Source organism: Peromyscus leucopus, chromosome 14, assembly GCF_004664715.2.
Source record: "Peromyscus leucopus breed LL Stock chromosome 14, UCI_PerLeu_2.1, whole genome shotgun sequence".
NCBI lineage: Eukaryota > Metazoa > Chordata > Mammalia > Rodentia > Cricetidae > Peromyscus > Peromyscus leucopus.
The window spans coordinates 85,695,059-85,711,374 of record NC_051075.1 but is presented as its reverse complement, the minus strand read 5'-3'; the positions used below and the strand labels follow the sequence as shown (position 1 = coordinate 85,711,374).

At 43.5% G+C, this 16,316-nt stretch overlaps 1 protein-coding gene across 1 annotated transcript in view; it reads left to right on the top strand.

The window, feature by feature from the left end:
• Positions 1-9,810, top strand: part of Abcb5 (ATP binding cassette subfamily B member 5) — a 90,508-nt gene extending 80,698 nt beyond the window's left edge. Inside the window, exons 24-27 of the mRNA XM_037211011.1 lie at positions 1,527-1,724; positions 3,975-4,181; positions 8,422-8,568; positions 9,451-9,810. Coding sequence (XP_037066906.1) covers positions 1,527-1,724; positions 3,975-4,181; positions 8,422-8,568; positions 9,451-9,648 — 750 coding nt within the window. The 3' untranslated portion in view covers positions 9,649-9,810. The remainder of the gene's footprint in view (positions 1-1,526; positions 1,725-3,974; positions 4,182-8,421; positions 8,569-9,450) is intronic.
• Positions 9,811-16,316: the final 6,506 nt, after the last annotated feature.

The window sequence follows — 16,316 nt, the reverse complement described above, 5'->3', positions numbered from 1 at the left end:
AGATATTTTATTCTGCTGCTAGAAACTTTAACTACATCTTATGGTTTCATGCTGTTGACAACAGAGTAATATCATCAAACATGTTTTTTATTTGCTTGTTTGTTTCGTTTAAGACAAGGTTTCTCTGTGTAGCCCTGGCTGTCCTGGAATTTGCTCTGTAGACAGTGGTGGCCTCAAACTCACAGAGCTCTGCCTGCCCCTGCCTCCTGAGTGCTGGGATTAAAGGTGTGCACCACCATCACCCAACATCAAACATGTTTTGTGTGTATTTGTTTGCTTGTGTTTGAGACAGGATCTCACATCTGTCATGCAGACTGGCCTCATACTCATTATGTAGCCAAAGGTGATCTTTGAACTTTTGATCCTTCCACATTCACCTTCCAAATGCTAGGGTCACAGATGTGTGCCACTGTACGCAGCATGCACAGTACTGGAAGTCTAACCCAGGGCTTCTTGAATGCTAAGCAAGTAATCCTCCACAGAGTTCCACCCCTACCTCCCCCCGACTCCTATCAAATAGACTTTGTGCTTTTTCTCTTAGGTTCAGAATACTGCACATGTCTATTAAACCTGACTAAGGTTAAGGGATTTGTCTGAAAGTCCAACCTTAGTCTGCATCTACCTTCATCACAAAAGCCAAAAATACTATAATGTAGTTGGAGGGTGTTATTCAGTGGTAGAACATGTGCTCAGCATGTATGAAGCTCTGGCCTTGACCTCCAAACACACACACACACACACACACACACACACACACACACACACACACACCACACGGGGGGGGGGGGTTGGGAGAGGGAAAAAGAAGAGAAAAAGAAGGGAAAATGAGGGAGTGAAGGAAAAAGAAAGGTTTAACATGAAGTTAAAAACAACTTCAAAACTTAAACCAAAAATAAATAAAAATAAAACAATTAATCACCATTTAGTTACAGTTCTCGAAAGCTTTTAAAGAATATCATTAGCCTAGAAAAGTATTAGTTTACATAAAAATCACCAATGACTGAAGAGATTGAAAAACACAGAGAAAACTAAGCTTTCATCTAAGTATTACTGCCGAATAATGATCAACTAAAAATGAAGATAGATCAGAGTTCAAAGCACAGTGTATATTAACTATAAAACATAGTCCAGTTTTCAAAATAAAACTTATGCACAGGTTACGAGACCCAAGCATTTCTGAGTTAAGCAGTAAAGGATTTTTAAAGCTTACACTAAATTAAAAAAAAAAAAAAGTTTATTTAGAGAAGGTGGTCAGCTAGTCAGCAGAGCAGGTTGTGGTCCCAAGCTGAGGGAATCTCGTGCTTTGTGGGAACATAGTCCATCACTGAAGGCAGCAAAAACCACACACATAAAAACACAAATGCTGATGGGGTCCGGCTGTCAGCCAGCAGCTCTCTAGAGACAACGGGCTTGGAGCTGAAATGATGTAGAAACATGCACAATTTATAGAGAGCGCTCACCCAGGGCATGGCCATGGGTACAACCTTCCTAAATCCCCTGTAAACACTGCCCCCCTCCTTTCACAGGACACCTGTGAAGGGAATTTAGAATTTCGAGAAGTCTCTTTCTTCTATCCATGTCGCCCGGAAGTTCCTGTGCTTCGTGACCTGTCCCTGAGCATCGAGAAAGGGAAGACTGTAGCCTTTGTTGGAAGCAGTGGCTGTGGGAAAAGCACGTGTGTTCAACTGCTACAAAGATTTTACGACCCCACGAAAGGACAGGTGGTAAGATGGACTTAGAACACCCAGGCTGGGGGTTAGTGACAAACCCTTACATGTGCAGGTAAGCCTAGGTAACCCAGTAGAGCAAACACAAAACCTAAAAAACAAAAAAGTTCTGTCCTACTCTTGCCTAAGAAAACTGCAGGCCCATAGCAAAACCAGTGGGAAGAACTTCGAAATTAAGTACAATGACCCAAGGGATCTTGAGCTTTCCTGACAGCTGTAATTTTTACCTTAGAAGCTGTGGAATTCTTTTGGAACATGGGCGTGAGGGCAAGTCCGTTTTTCTACACACGGTATCACTGCTCCCTACCCCTTCTGGCTTAAGACAGATAATGGTCTCAGATAATGGTCTCCACCCCTTGGCTGATCTCACTGGCCTTCCACACCCTCAGCTGTCCAGACCTTTTGCAAGGCTAAGGCTTTTTTCAAATCAATCTCCATTGAAAAGAAACAATCTCTTCCTCCTTTGAACCCAAGGATTACATTCCTTACCTTGCTCATATCTATTATATCTTATATGCCTCACGTTCTGTGTTCCTATTGCCCTCCCCCACCACTGTATCTCTCCTCTCCCTCCTCCCCTTCTCATACACACAAAGCTTGCATCTTGCCCATTCCTTCATAGAACTATAGTTCCCTAAAAGTTAGAGGCTGTCATGTTAACCCTATTCTGCTACAGTTTGCAGTCTTTTTCCATTATAGATTCTCAGCAAACATTTGGAAACTAGAGCTGCTCATAAAGCTTCCTTAAACTGGGTGATACCTATCTATTTTCAGGTAGCATATACACTCTCCCTACTTAAAACTACTGGAGGATGGCTTCCTACTAAGCAAAAGCAAAGTTTAACAATATCAAAGCCCTTCACTGTCTGGCTCCTACCTCCTTCCCCAAACTTCCTCTCCTTACCCCTCTCACCGTGTGCTGAACATCCATCTCCCCAACTTCTGTGTGCCTTCTTTTTTTTTTTTTTTTTTTTTTTTTTTTTTGCTGTTCCCCACTTACTCATACATCTCAAGTGCTGTTTGTGTCTCATCATTTATGGCTTAGTCTCAAAGTCCCTTCCCACGGCCATCCGAGACATCCTCTGCCTCAGCCCCTCTCTGTTCTGTTATCCTGTCTTCATGTCACCTTTCTTTTCTGAGCTGTTGGTGAACTTAATGCCTGTCAGCTGGAATATGAACTACTATGGTGAGGGGGGAGTTTTGCATTGTATTACTTTCCCAGCACCTAGAATCCTGGGCACACAGAAAAGCATGTTCATCAAACGGCTGTGTGAATAAACACATATGGCTCAGAGCAAAGTGCCCATCTCTACAGGTAGACTTATTCATCAATATGTGCCAGCTCTTTTTTTGGGCATCAGTAATGGAGTGTTGTTACACTCGAGGGGAGGTTGATCATTTTCTATGTGACTTTAAGACAGAGTTGTTGCATGAATCTTAAAAGTTGTTATTAATAAAATCAAACCTGAGGCCAGTTATTGGGGTGAATACTGGAAGGTCAGAGAGACAGAATAAGCCACAGCTATCTCACCTGGCCAGATCCTCAGCTGGTCTTGTCTCCTCAGACTGGAGGCCTCTGAGTCCTCATCCGGAATGGGTCTCAGCTGAATTACTGCTCAAAAGCCTGAATGCTTAACCAGCCACATGCTTAACCAGGCCAAAATGCCTAACCAGCCAAATGCTTAACCAGTCAAAACCATAACCAGCCAAATGCTTCTAGCCAAATGCCTCTAGTTTCTGGTCCTCACGCCTTATGTATCTTTTTGCTACCACCACTCCCTGGGATTAAAGGCTGGCTTTCTGGGATTAAAGGCGTGTCACCATGCTTGGCTATTTCCAATGTGGCCTTGAACTCACAGAGATCCAGAGGGATTTCTATCTCTGGAATGCTAGGATTAAAGGTGTGAGTGCCACCATTTTCTAGCCTTTGTATCTAGTGGCTGTCTGTTCTCTGACCCCAGATAAATTTATTAGAGTACACAATACCACCACACAGAGTACTAGGTATACTCCAATCCCTGCTGTTATTTCTAGAAGTGTATGTTTGGAATCAACCTTTCAGTGAGCTGGGAGCTGGGAGCTCCTGTCCAGCAGGAGATTTATGAACCTTCCTTGGGCAACATATACTTCAAAAAATAGCTTGAATTCCTAGGTTTCTTGTTATGATTTGTTTATGTGTGAATACCATGAAGTGTAATATGACAGTTGTTGGATCTTAAAAAACCAGTCTCCACTCTGCTCTTGCAGCTGCTTGACGGTGTTGATGTAAAGGGGTTGAACGTGCAGTGGCTCCGTTCCCAGACAGCCATCGTCTCCCAAGAGCCTGTGCTCTTCAACTGCAGCATCGCTGAGAACATCGCCTATGGTGATAACAGCCGCACGGTGCCCTTAGAGGAGATCAAAGAAGTTGCAGATGCAGCCAATATCCACTCTTTCATTGAAGGGCTCCCCAGGGTAAGAAAGCGGTTGAAACCTTGAGCTTCAGAGCTGCCAAATATGGAATGTGATATAGTCTCATCAAGGTTAGATGTGAAAAGCAAACCTGGTTTTTATGTATTTTTTGCAAGGCTGATAGCCATTCATATATAATGCACTGGACTTTCACATGCTATGTCTTTACGTGCTTGTGCTCTGCCTTGGGCGAGGGTATGAATTGAAAAGACATGGTATCACTTTGAACTAAGTATTTGGGGTGAAATAAAAGTGAACCTTGTGATTTACTGAATTCCCTTCAGATAGATTGTGTGTGTGTGTGTGTGTGTGTGTGTGTGTGTGTGTGTGTGTGTGTGTGTGTGTGTTGAGACAGGGTTTCTCTGTGTAGCACTGGTTGTCCTGGAACTTGCTCTGTAGACCAGGCTGGTCTTGAACTCACAGAGATCTGCCTGCCTCTGCCTCCCAAGTACTGGGATTAAAGGCCTGTGTCACTACCTCCAAAATCGGGTTTGTTTGTTTGTTTGTTTGTTTGTTTGTTTGTTTTTAAATGCAGGATCTCACTATGTGGTTCTAGCTGACCTAGAACTAACCATGTAGACCAGACTTGCCTCTAACTTACAAAGATCCATCTGCCTCTGCCTCAAAAGTGCAGGGATTAAAGATACGTGCCACCACACCTGGCCAAGAATAGATTTTCTAAAGCAAACAAATGGATCTCAACATCTGTCCAAATATAAGACTATAATATCAATGTAAAACTCTGAAAGACAAGGCCAGTTTTTTTTTTCCAGAATCCTCAATATGACAAACATACAGAAGACTTCAGACATCTAGATTTTACCAATCTTATTTCTCCAGGAAATAGCAAATTTCCTGATTGCCACCCTGCCAGTCTCTGAGGACTTATTTTACCTTTATTTCAAATTTATGGATTCACTTATCTGTCATGTCCTGATAGCTCAAAATCTGCACTTCCTTTCCTCATCCACACACAAACAGTTATGAATTTATTTCATTGACTTAACACACAGCTACTCAGCCTTGCTCTTTGAGTATTACTTGTGGAAGATGACTCAGACAAACCAAATGCTGTCCTACACATACAGAAATCACTAAAATGCACACAGAGCCTTCTTTGTTGTGAGCCCGTGGATATGATGTGCGTGAAGGCATGGCAGCAGAGACGACTGATGTGCCCACAGAATAAGTGGTGCCCCGTGTGACAAAGAATGCATCACACCTGTAATCCCAGGACTCAAGAGGGTGAAAGGAAGGACTGCGTGTCTGAGGCCACCCTGGCCTTACCAAGAGTGTCTCAAAAAGTCTTAAGTAAGAATGGATGCAGAGTGATAGGGGGTTGGACTAGAGAGAGGAATATATACACGAGTAGTATCTAATGAGTGTGTGATGGAATGATGAAGCACTGAAATAGTCAGACTTAGATTCGGTTCCTGTAGCTTTCATCAAATACCCTGAAGAAAGCTACTTAAGGTAGAAAGGACTTATTTGGCTCTCAGTTCCAGGCTACAGCCCATCACCTCGGGGAAGTCAAGGTAGCAGGAATCTGAAGCAGCCGTCACTTTACATCTACGGTCAAGAGCAGAAAACAAAGAATGCATGCATGCCTGTGCTCAGCTCCTTTCTCTACTCACACAAGCCAGGACCCCTTCCTAGGGAATGCTGCCACCCACAGAGGGTTTGTCTTCCCACCTCAGTTAAAATAGTCAAGATAATTCCCCATACACAGGCCCACAAGCCACCCTAATCTAAACAGTCCATCATTGGGACTCCTTTCCCACGTGATGTCTAGATTAGTGGATAATTAAGACTTTCCATTGCAGCGAGCAAAGAAATTTTAACCGTAATAGTTGCTAAATACTTACTGAAGGTTTGCAGATGGGAATGATGTTCAAATTGGATATTTACTCATCCAGCAGCAATGTGAGTGATGACATGGAGTGATGAAGAGACAGTTAGGAGATCCATTAGGAGAGTTTAGGGACTGAGTTCTTAAAAGTCTAAATTCATAAATATAATGTGATAAGAAAATGGATTTTAAAGATAGATGAAAATAAAAGTAAGCTGGGTATGGTGGGACATGCCTATAATCTCAGCACTCAGAAGGACCCTGTCTCAAAAACAACAAAACAAACAAAAAACAAAACAAAGCAGAATTGGCTCAAGACTGTACAAGCAAGAAGAGACTAAGCCTCCTACTGTGGCAAAACTCAAGCAGTGGTCAGAGTCCCAAGTGGAAAAGGGCAAGAAAGCTGCACAGAGGATATTCCTTTGAACTGGACTTTGAAGGCTGCATAGAAGTTCTCCAGACAGGGAAGGGTAAAAACGTTCTGGGCAGATAAAATAAAGACACAAAGCAATATAGATACCTAAAAGGAGCTTTAGACACAAGGGAGATCTTAAGATCCTGACACATAATGTCAAACAATAAAGAATTAAAGTGAGGCCAGTACAGAGCAGTACTAAATGTGAAAATCCCCAGGCTGAAGCGTTTGAACTGTCTTAATAGATAGGTGTGCCTCTAGATGTTTTTAGACAGAGAAATGACATAATCAAAAGACAATTTAGTTTTTTAGGAAGAGCTAGCTTGTCAGGTAAAGGCACTTGCCATCAACACTAAAGACCCAAGTTCTGTCCCCAGAACACACATGGTGAAAAAAGGAGAGCTGGCTCTCCTACGCTTGTCCCCTGACCTCAGTGTGCACACAATGATCCATGGGTGCCAACACACACACACTCGCACACGCACACAGTAAGGGAATTTTTAAAGAATTTTTGTATATATATTAGATAAGGCCTTGAAATGTTGACTGTATGCTAAACTTGCCTCTCGATTTTTCTTCCTGTCCCTAAGGATGGCATCTTTAAAGAACAAAAACAACAGTTGAAAGTAACCTTTTGGAGGCCTGCCAACCTCAAGCCAGCTTGGGGTGACAGTTAGAATCTATATTAAAAAATAAAAGTGGACTAGAGAGATGGCTCAGCAGTTAAGAGCACAGCTGTTCTTCCAGAGGGTCTAGGTTCAGTTCCTAGTACCCACAGCTGTCTGTAGCTCTAGTTCCAGGGAATATGACAAACTTTTCTGACCCCCAAGGACACAGCACACATGTGGTTCACAGACACACGTGCAAGCACAACACCACACACATTTAATTAGTTAATTAACAGTAAAAGAGATAGGGGAGCAGCGAGAAAGCTCGACTTCTGTTTGCTTTTCCAGGAGTCCAAGGAAAGGAGCATATGGGTGTGGTCATGTGTACATGTAATCCCAGCATTGGGAGGTAGAGGGAGGGAGATTAGGAGGTCAAGAGCATCCTCGACTACACAGCAAATTTAAGACTGTTTTCCTTGAGGCCCTGGCTCAAACAAAACAAAACCCCAGAAGAACCAGAAAGACCCCTAGTGAGGACATAAGTTAGTGCTATGGCAATGGCAGGGACATCATGGAGACACTGAGAGGAGCAGAATGTCATCATAAGAGCTTTGGTATGGGTGGGACATAAATGCCACCCTCTCTGACTTGCAGAAAGCACATAGCCAGTGAGGGCTGCTGTCTGGGGACATGCTCACAAAGGATTAGCATGAAGGAGGAAACCTAATGCTTTGCCTGGTAGTTTCAAATATTTTGAATTGTTTTGAACTGAAAATGGCAGGTAATATAAATTCATTGATGTTGACTAAGAACTTTTCTTCATTATTTTCCCCCCTTGTGTTTTAATTCTGAGGTTTCCTTTGTCAAAGCTTGGACTGTAGCTCAGTTGGTAACCTGCTTGCCCAGGGCACACAAGGTCCTGGGTTCAATCTCTAGCACCACAAAAATGGGGCATGCTGGCACATGCTTATAATCCCAGTATTCAAGAGATGAAAAAGGAGGGTCAGAAGTCCAAGGTCATCACTGACTAGTTAAGAGTTCAAGACCAGCCTGACTATGTGAGACTCCATCTCAATAAGGAAAATGAAAGAAAAGAAAGGAAGGGAGGGAGAGGCTAGAAAGGAAGTCAGAAGAAATTCCTTCAGAGAAGCATAACAGCAAAGGTCTGTGCCTTGGGGTCAGGTTAAGAGTGCAAAATGACGTGGAGCATTGACTCCTTGGCTCACATTTATTTGCAAAATGGACCTAGAATAGATTTCAGCACTTGTTGGGACCCACCTTTTCAAGAGTAGCGAAATCTGAATTGTTTAGACGTCTGTCTCCCACGGTTGCTGAAGTGCTTTCTTTGTATATGGCCTGTTCCTGAAACAGAAATACAACACTCAAGTCGGACTAAGAGGAGTGCAGCTTTCTGGTGGTCAGAAACAAAGACTGGCTATTGCAAGGGCTCTTCTCCGGAAGCCAAAAATTTTACTGTTGGATGAGGCCACTTCAGCCCTAGACAATGAGAGCGAGAAGGTAACGCCTTCTTTTCTGTGTGTCAAATAGGAGTGGGTAGTATCACGAAGACAACATCAGAATGGGGAAATGAAGTCCCAGAGGTGATGGAGAGAGGGTTGAAGCCAGGCAACCTTTGAGTTCCTCTCATACAAAATGACTCCAATTCTGAACGTATCTGTCCAGTCAAGAAAAAGCCCAGGGAGATGGCCTTTTCTAGATTGTTCTTCTATGTTGGTGCTAAACCAACTAGCAAAGCAGTCTATGTCTGAAGTAAGAAGCTGCTGTAGGGAGAACATTCTGCTTATTCTGTTTTCCCAGACTTTTCTGTGGTTAGAAGAAAATGCGGTGGTGGGGGGACACAGGTATAGAAATACTGGCTTTGATCTTGGGACCATCTCCTTACCTATATAACCATCCCAATCACACCCACTGTCATAAATGCTCTTCCAATCCAGGCCTACTCTGAGTACTTTTTCTCAACTTAATTGGGTGGCTTACAGTTCAGAGGTTCAATCCGTTGTCATCATGGTGGGACACGGCAGCTTGCAGGCAGACATGGTGCTGAAGAAGGAGCTGAGAGGTCTACATCTCGACACAAAGGCAACAGGAAGTGGTCTGCCTTACTGGGCATGGCTTGAGTATATATGAGACCTGAAAGGCCACCTCCATAGTGATATACTTCCTCCAAAAAGAGCACACCTACTCCAACAAGGCCACACTTCCTAATAGTGCCACTCCCTTTGGGGTCTGTTTTCCTTCAAACCACCACAGTTGGGCAGTTCCTCTGAAAATAAGCAAGTACAGCAAAGAACATCATTAGATTTCCTTAATGACTGAATTTAGGCATGCTTATGAACATCTTTCCTAAGCTGACAGTCGCTTGGTCCTTTTCTTTTCCAGGTGGTTCAGCATGCCCTTGAAAAGGCCCGGAGAGGGAGGACATGCCTGGTGGTGACTCACAGACTCTCCACAGTACAGAATGCTGATCTGATCATAGTTCTGCAAAATGGAAAAGTCAAGGAGCAGGGAACCCATCAAGAGCTCCTGAGAAACAGAGACACATACTTTAAATTAGTAGCTGCACAGTGGGTGCACTGATGCTGCCAGTCTTGCATACGCTTTGACCTTTGTGTAATGAAAGATAGTCATTTCTTGGCCCGCTCTGGTCTCTCACTGCAAATGTCAATACCTACAAACCTAACACTTGAGTATAGGAATATTTCATTCAAGTGTCTTCCCTTGAGATATTTTTTTCCCTTGAGATTTTTAAAAGCAAATCAGGGAGGCTGGAAAGATGGTTCAGTGGTTTAGAACACTGGCTGCTCTTCTGGAGGACCTGGGGTTGATTCCCAGCATCTACATGATGGCTCACAACCACCTGTAACTTCAGCCCCAGGGGGTCCACTCAACTCTTCTGGCCTCTGTGGGTACCAGGCATGCATGTGTAGCACATGCACGTGTGCAGGCAAAACACTGATATACATTCAAAAAAAAATTAGAAAAAAAGCAAAGTAAAAGTTTACAAAATTTATCTGAAAAAAGTGCCAGTATCTCTTATTTTATAAAAACATTCTAACACATTTTCTTGTAAACAGCTTTATGCAAAATACAGGCATTTCTGTGTCAAAGTTCTGTGATGAGATTGGGGGAGAATATCATCTAGTTGAAAGGTTTTAGCTGAAAGAGTAAGATGCAGCTAGTTAGGCCTGTGGGGCTGCAGAGAGAATCTTTAATTGGGAAGACTGAGCTTTGCAGCATGTTAGAGTACTGTGCCTCCCTTCTCTCTAGACTGTATGAATTTCTGTAAGTGGCCTCTCCATAAATATCCAGTTCCTAAAATTCTGTCCTAGCCCCTCATTAGGCAGGGGTGGGTGAGTTTGAGAGCAGTACAGGGTAAAGTGTCCAAGGAGGGCAGACAGCTCCTGCTTTCCCAGTCAGCACAGAGCATCACCCCGTCCTTCCTAAAGATTCCATTCCAAGCTTTGGGTGTTGGTATGAAGCATAGGCTAACTGAAGTGTGAACACTTACTTAAAATAAAAGATACTTCTACTGTGGGTGAAAAATTAAAACACTTTTCTGTATTGCTATCAGTTTATTTAAATTCATATGTATTTAATAATATGTAGTATATGATATACAAATTCTATCTAAATAGCAATATCAGTAAACTAAGTCATGTTTTCCACTTACTTAAATACATAAAGACACCTTTAGTCCCTCTCTTTTTTAAGGGTTTTTTTGCTAGGATATATTAGTTATATGTGGTAATGGATTTCATTATGACATTTTCATACATGGATTACTTTGATCATATTCACTACCTATGGCCCTCCTTTGTCCACCCCATCTGCTGATCCAGTTCCTCTTCCTAAGCAGCCTCTTTCCACTTTCGTGTGTTACCCAATGAGTATAATAAGGGTTGTTTTCAGGAACATGGGTGAGGAGTTACTTACAAGAACACGGGCAACTTACCCACTGACAAAAATGTCACACACACACACACACACACACACACACACACACACACACACACACTCAGCAACCACTAAACCCTCAGAGGGCAGGAGTAGACTTGAGAGCTCTTCTCCCTCCCATGACAGGATGTTGACAGCACAATTTTGTGCAGATCTCTTGCAGATATTCAAAGCTTCTGACAGTTCAAATGTACCAGGACCACAAGAAGGGGGGGGAAGTCTAAAACTGGGCGAAGGAATTGTGGTGGTTTTAGTGTAATTGGGCCCCAAATCTCACAGGGGGTGGCACTATTAGGAGGTGTGGCTTTGTTGGAGGAAGTGTGTCACTGTGGGAGCAGGCTTTGAGGTTTCCTATGCTCAGGATACCACCCAGTGTCTCAGCTGACTTTCTGTTGCTACAGGTTGTAGGACTCTCAGCTACTACTCCAGCACCACTGCGACAGAAGTTGGTCCCAGGGACTGGAATATTGCTGTGAAAGGCCTAACCATGTTTTTGTATTGGTACTTTGGGTTATGAAAGCAGGGGAATGCTTCAAGCACTGCTTAATAGGCCATACTAGTAGGAGTATATAATATAGTGGTACTGAATGTGATTTGATGAACTGTGAGGATCAAGAGGTCTCAAAGGAAAATGTTAATCCCAGGAGTCAAGAATAAGACTACTACCACAATTTGAAACCAAATTTGAAGCAAGTTTTCATTAAATACTGGCCAGGTTGATGGTCTCTGGCCAGGTCCATCTCCAGGTTTCTGAAGATGGCCCCGAGTAATGGTTTGCATTGGACCCATCAGGTCCAGTCAGGGGCTAGCACACATCCTGACATATTTCCTGCCTACACCTAATCAGGAGCAAGCACACATCCTGACATGTTTCCTACCACATGTGGTCATGTGAACTTCCCTCCCACATGTGGTCAAGCACATCCAGTGCAGATGGGTCAAACAAACTTGTTTAGGGGAGTGAAACATGTGTCTTGTTATCACCCATAAACAATAGCCTCCAGAATTTCAAGAACTGTTTTTGGTCAAGGGCTTGCAGAGGCAACCTTTTGTTTCATGGATCTCTTAGGGATAGTAATTAAAACCTAAAATGTAACTTTGGCTCTCACAGAGAATATTAATGTGTGGCATAGTGCCTGGTCTTGTGATATTTTGGTGAAGAAAGTGGCTGCTTTTTGCCTTTATCTGAAGAGTCTGCTTGAGGCTAAAGTGAAACAGCCTGTATAGACTCTGTTGTGTGGTTATTAGTGTTAACTCTGATGAGGATGTATAATGAAAAGAAGCAAGCTGAGCAAGGTAAATTAATTTTTGAGGAGAAAAGGAGCACTAGGAAGTGGAATGGAGCTAAGTCCTGTGTTCAAGGAGAAAATTAGAGAATTAAGAAATGGAATAAAGGAAATAGGGACCTTAGGGCAAGATCCCACCCAGCTAAGTTTCCAGTTTGTGAAAAGGAACTAAAGAAAAGCTTAGAACCCAGTGTGGTGGGGCATGCCTTTAATCCCCAGCACTTAGAAGACAGAGGCTGGTGGATCTGAGTTTGAGGATAGCCTGATCTAGAGAAACAGTTTCAGGACAGCCAAGCTTAGACAGTAAAGGACAGAAAGCTGGTGAAAGTGTAATTGAACAAGGGGGCCATGTTCCAGCCCCAGTAAATAGCAGAAATAGGCAGCTTCAGCCACATGGTTTTAGAGTTAATGATAGAAGAGACAGAGTATGCAACTTGTCTCTGAGCCTAAAGAAAGCTGCTGAGGCCAGGCATGTGTCAGGGGTGTCCCTGAATGGAGGCCTAGTAGGGAAGCCATTGCATGAAGCTGTGAAGTTGAAGCCTGGATTGTCTTGGAGACCCTAGATGTTTGAGATGCCAGAGTCATGTAATACCTGCTGAGGAAAACTGCTAACATGGAGTGGAACCAGTCCAAGAGAAAAAAAGTGTTTTGCAGTTAACAAAGCTGAAAGGAGTTGGAGATCTGAAGAGTGTTTTGCAGACATGGAAATACAGGGTTTGGAGTTTGCCCAGCTGGTTTTCTGTCCTGCTTTGGTCCAGTATTTCCTCACTGTGCTCCCCTTCCTGCATTTTGGAATGGCAATGTACATTCTGTACCATTATATGTTGCACATATGTGATCTGCCTTTTTATTTTGATTTGATATGGAATTACAGTTTAGAGATTGCATGAATCTCAGAAGAGACTTTGGACGTTTAAACATTGTTGAGACTGTGATAAACCATGGGGACTTTTGAAGTTAGACCAAATGCATTTTGCATTATAATATTGTTACAAGCTTATGGGGGCCAGGAAGTGGAATATGGTGGTTTGTATGTAATTGGCCCCCATAATCTCATAGGAGTGGCATTATTAGGAAGTGTGGCTTTGTTGGAGTAGGTATGGCCATGTTGGTGGAAGTGTGCCACTGTGGGGGTGGACTTTGAAGTTTCCTATGCTCAAATACCACCCAATGTCTCAGTTGACTTCCTGTTGCCTGCAAGATGTAGGACTCTCAGCTACTACTCTAGTACTACATCTGCCTGCATGCCAACATGCTCCCCATCATGATGATAATGGACTGAACCTCTGAAACTGTAAGTGAACCTACTCAATTAAATGTTTTCTTGATAAGAGTTGCTGTGACCATGGTGTCTCTTCACAGCAATAGAAACCCAAAGACTGGAATTGAACAGGGTTCTCAAAAGAAGAAATGTAAATGGCTAATAAATATTTGTAAGTTATCAAAATTATTAGCTATCAAGGAAACACAGATTAAAACTATTCTGAGAGCCAGGTGGTAGTGGCGGTGGTGGTACACATCTTTACTCTCAAAACTAGGGAGGCAGATGCAAGCCGATCTCTGTGAGTACAAGGCCAGCCTGGTCTACAAAGTAAATTCCAGGACAGCTAGGGCTGTGACACACAGAAATCCTGTCTAGGAAAAACAAAACAAAACAAAACAAACAAACAAGAAACAAAAGAACTACTTCAAGAGGCAGAATGGCTATCATCAAGAAAACAAATGTTGACAAATGCTGGAGGTAGTGTAAGCTGGGGCAGCCACTATGGAAATCATTATGAAGCTGCGCTCTCTCTCTCTCTCTCTCTCTCTCTCTCTCTCTCTCCTTTCCTGGACTCATCCTCCTCTTCTTTCCCTCCCCTGCTGTGGGATGTTCTGTATGTGCTGTGGGAGCCCGTTCTTGGGTTCCTCGTGGCTTTACCCAGCAGGTCTGCATAGAGGATGATTAGGACCACGGGCCTGAGTGCAGGTGTCTGAGATGGTCTGCACTTGGCTGTGCTATGGGATGGTCTGTATGTCAAATTGTTCTGATTGGTCAATAAATAAAACCTGATTGGCCATGGCTAGGCAGGACTAACAGGAGAAATAAAAGAACAGGAAGGCAGAAGGAGCCTGCCAGCCAGGACAAGGAGCTTGTGAAAATGCCGGTAAGCCACGAACCACGTGGCAGGGTATAGATTTGTAGAAATGGATTAATTTAAGCTATAAAAACAGTTAGCAAGAAGCCTGCCATGGCCATACAGTTTGTAAACAATATAAGCCTCTGTATTTACTTGGTTGGGTCTGAGTGGCTGTGGGACTGGCGGGTGACAAAGATTTGTCCTGACTGTGGGCAAGGCAGGAAAACTCTAGCTACACTCCCCCTCCTTCTTTAAGGCAAGGTGTCACTATATAGCCCAGGCTGGCCTCAAACTTATGCTCCTCTTGCTTCAATACCCCAGGGTTGGAATAACAATTGTGCACCACTGCCCCTTGTGTTCTCAGTTGCATTTTCTTCTATTTACAATGACATCTACAGCCAATCTCTCTAAATGCTCTCGGTCAATAGCCTGAAATCTTACAGAAAATAATTTGAGCAATTTACTACATACTATTCCACCTTTAAAAAGAAAACACAAAGTGAAAATGGGATGGGGGTTGAGAACCAGGATCACTGTTTGGAGACATTGGCGCTGACTGCTTTGGGGCTATTCAGCCCTATCTGGGCAGACAGCTTTTGGTAGCTTCTCTTTCCAGAACAGGTTAGACAGGCTGGAAAGAGAAATGTGATGTGAATACATTGGGTCCCAGGGCAGCAGCAGCCCAGGTCCTAGATCTGTAATTCCCACTAGATGGGCAAATACTTGCGATTACTTACCCCTGAGTCTGTATGAGTCTACCCCATACCTATAAATAATAGAAAATCACTTTACTTTCTTATTGTGGTCCTGCTCATTTTCATCCCTGTTTTCCTTCCAATGATCATGAAGGATGCACAGGCAGCATTCTCCCAAGTAAAACCACTGCCCTCCGTGGACCCAGCAACTATGCCCCAAACCAGAGTTCCAAACAGTTTGCAAAGATCTATGAGGTTACTAGCTGATGAGGGCATTTGCCTGTAATACCAGCCCAGGGTAAGTAGAGACAAAAGGATCCTTGGGACTTGCTGATCATCTCTGGTCTAGCTGAATCAGTGAGCTCCAGCTTCAGTGAGGGAGCCTGTCTCAAAAAATAATGTGGAAGCTGGGCAGGGTGGCACATGCCTTTGATCCTAGTTTTTGGAAGGAGTCTGGTAGAAGATTCACCTCAACTCCTGGCACCCTGGAATCTTTATACCCAAAGAGTCTGGAATGTTTGGAAGGAGTCTGGTGGAAGATCCACCTCAACTCTTCTCCCCTATCTCTTTCCCTAAACCCACCCCTTTACAGTCCACCAAACACGGCTTCTCCCCCAGAAAGGCTCAAGACCACTCTTACAGGGTATATAAGTGGCATCCCCCCAAAACAGACACGTGGTTCTTCCAGCCTCCCAGCCCTGTCTCCTCTCTGAGGGTCTGGGAATCACCTGGGAATGCTTTACCCATTAAACCTGGGCTTTTCCTGATTTGGTTTGATTCGATTTGTTACATCGGTGGAGAGGCCTTCAGGAGGCCTAAAACTTATCACCTAGCACTTGGGAGGCAGAGGCAGGTGGATCTCTGTGCCCAACTTAGATGTCTGTTAGATTTCTGAGTGCAGCCGGGTGGTGGTGCACACCTTTAATCCCAGCACTCGGGAGGCAGAGTCAGGCATATCTCTGTGAGTTCAAGGCCAGCCTAGTCTACAGAGTGAGATCTAGGACAGGCACCAAACAACACAGAGAAACTCTGTCTCAAAAAAACAAAACAAACAAAAAGGATTTCTGAGTGCAGAGTAAAAAGACAGAGACAGGAAAGAGACCACAGTCTGACTTCAACAGATTAGACTGTGTTTATTAGAACACATAGTAAGAGCAACCTTTCCCTTGGGAAACGAAGGAGCCTGCCAG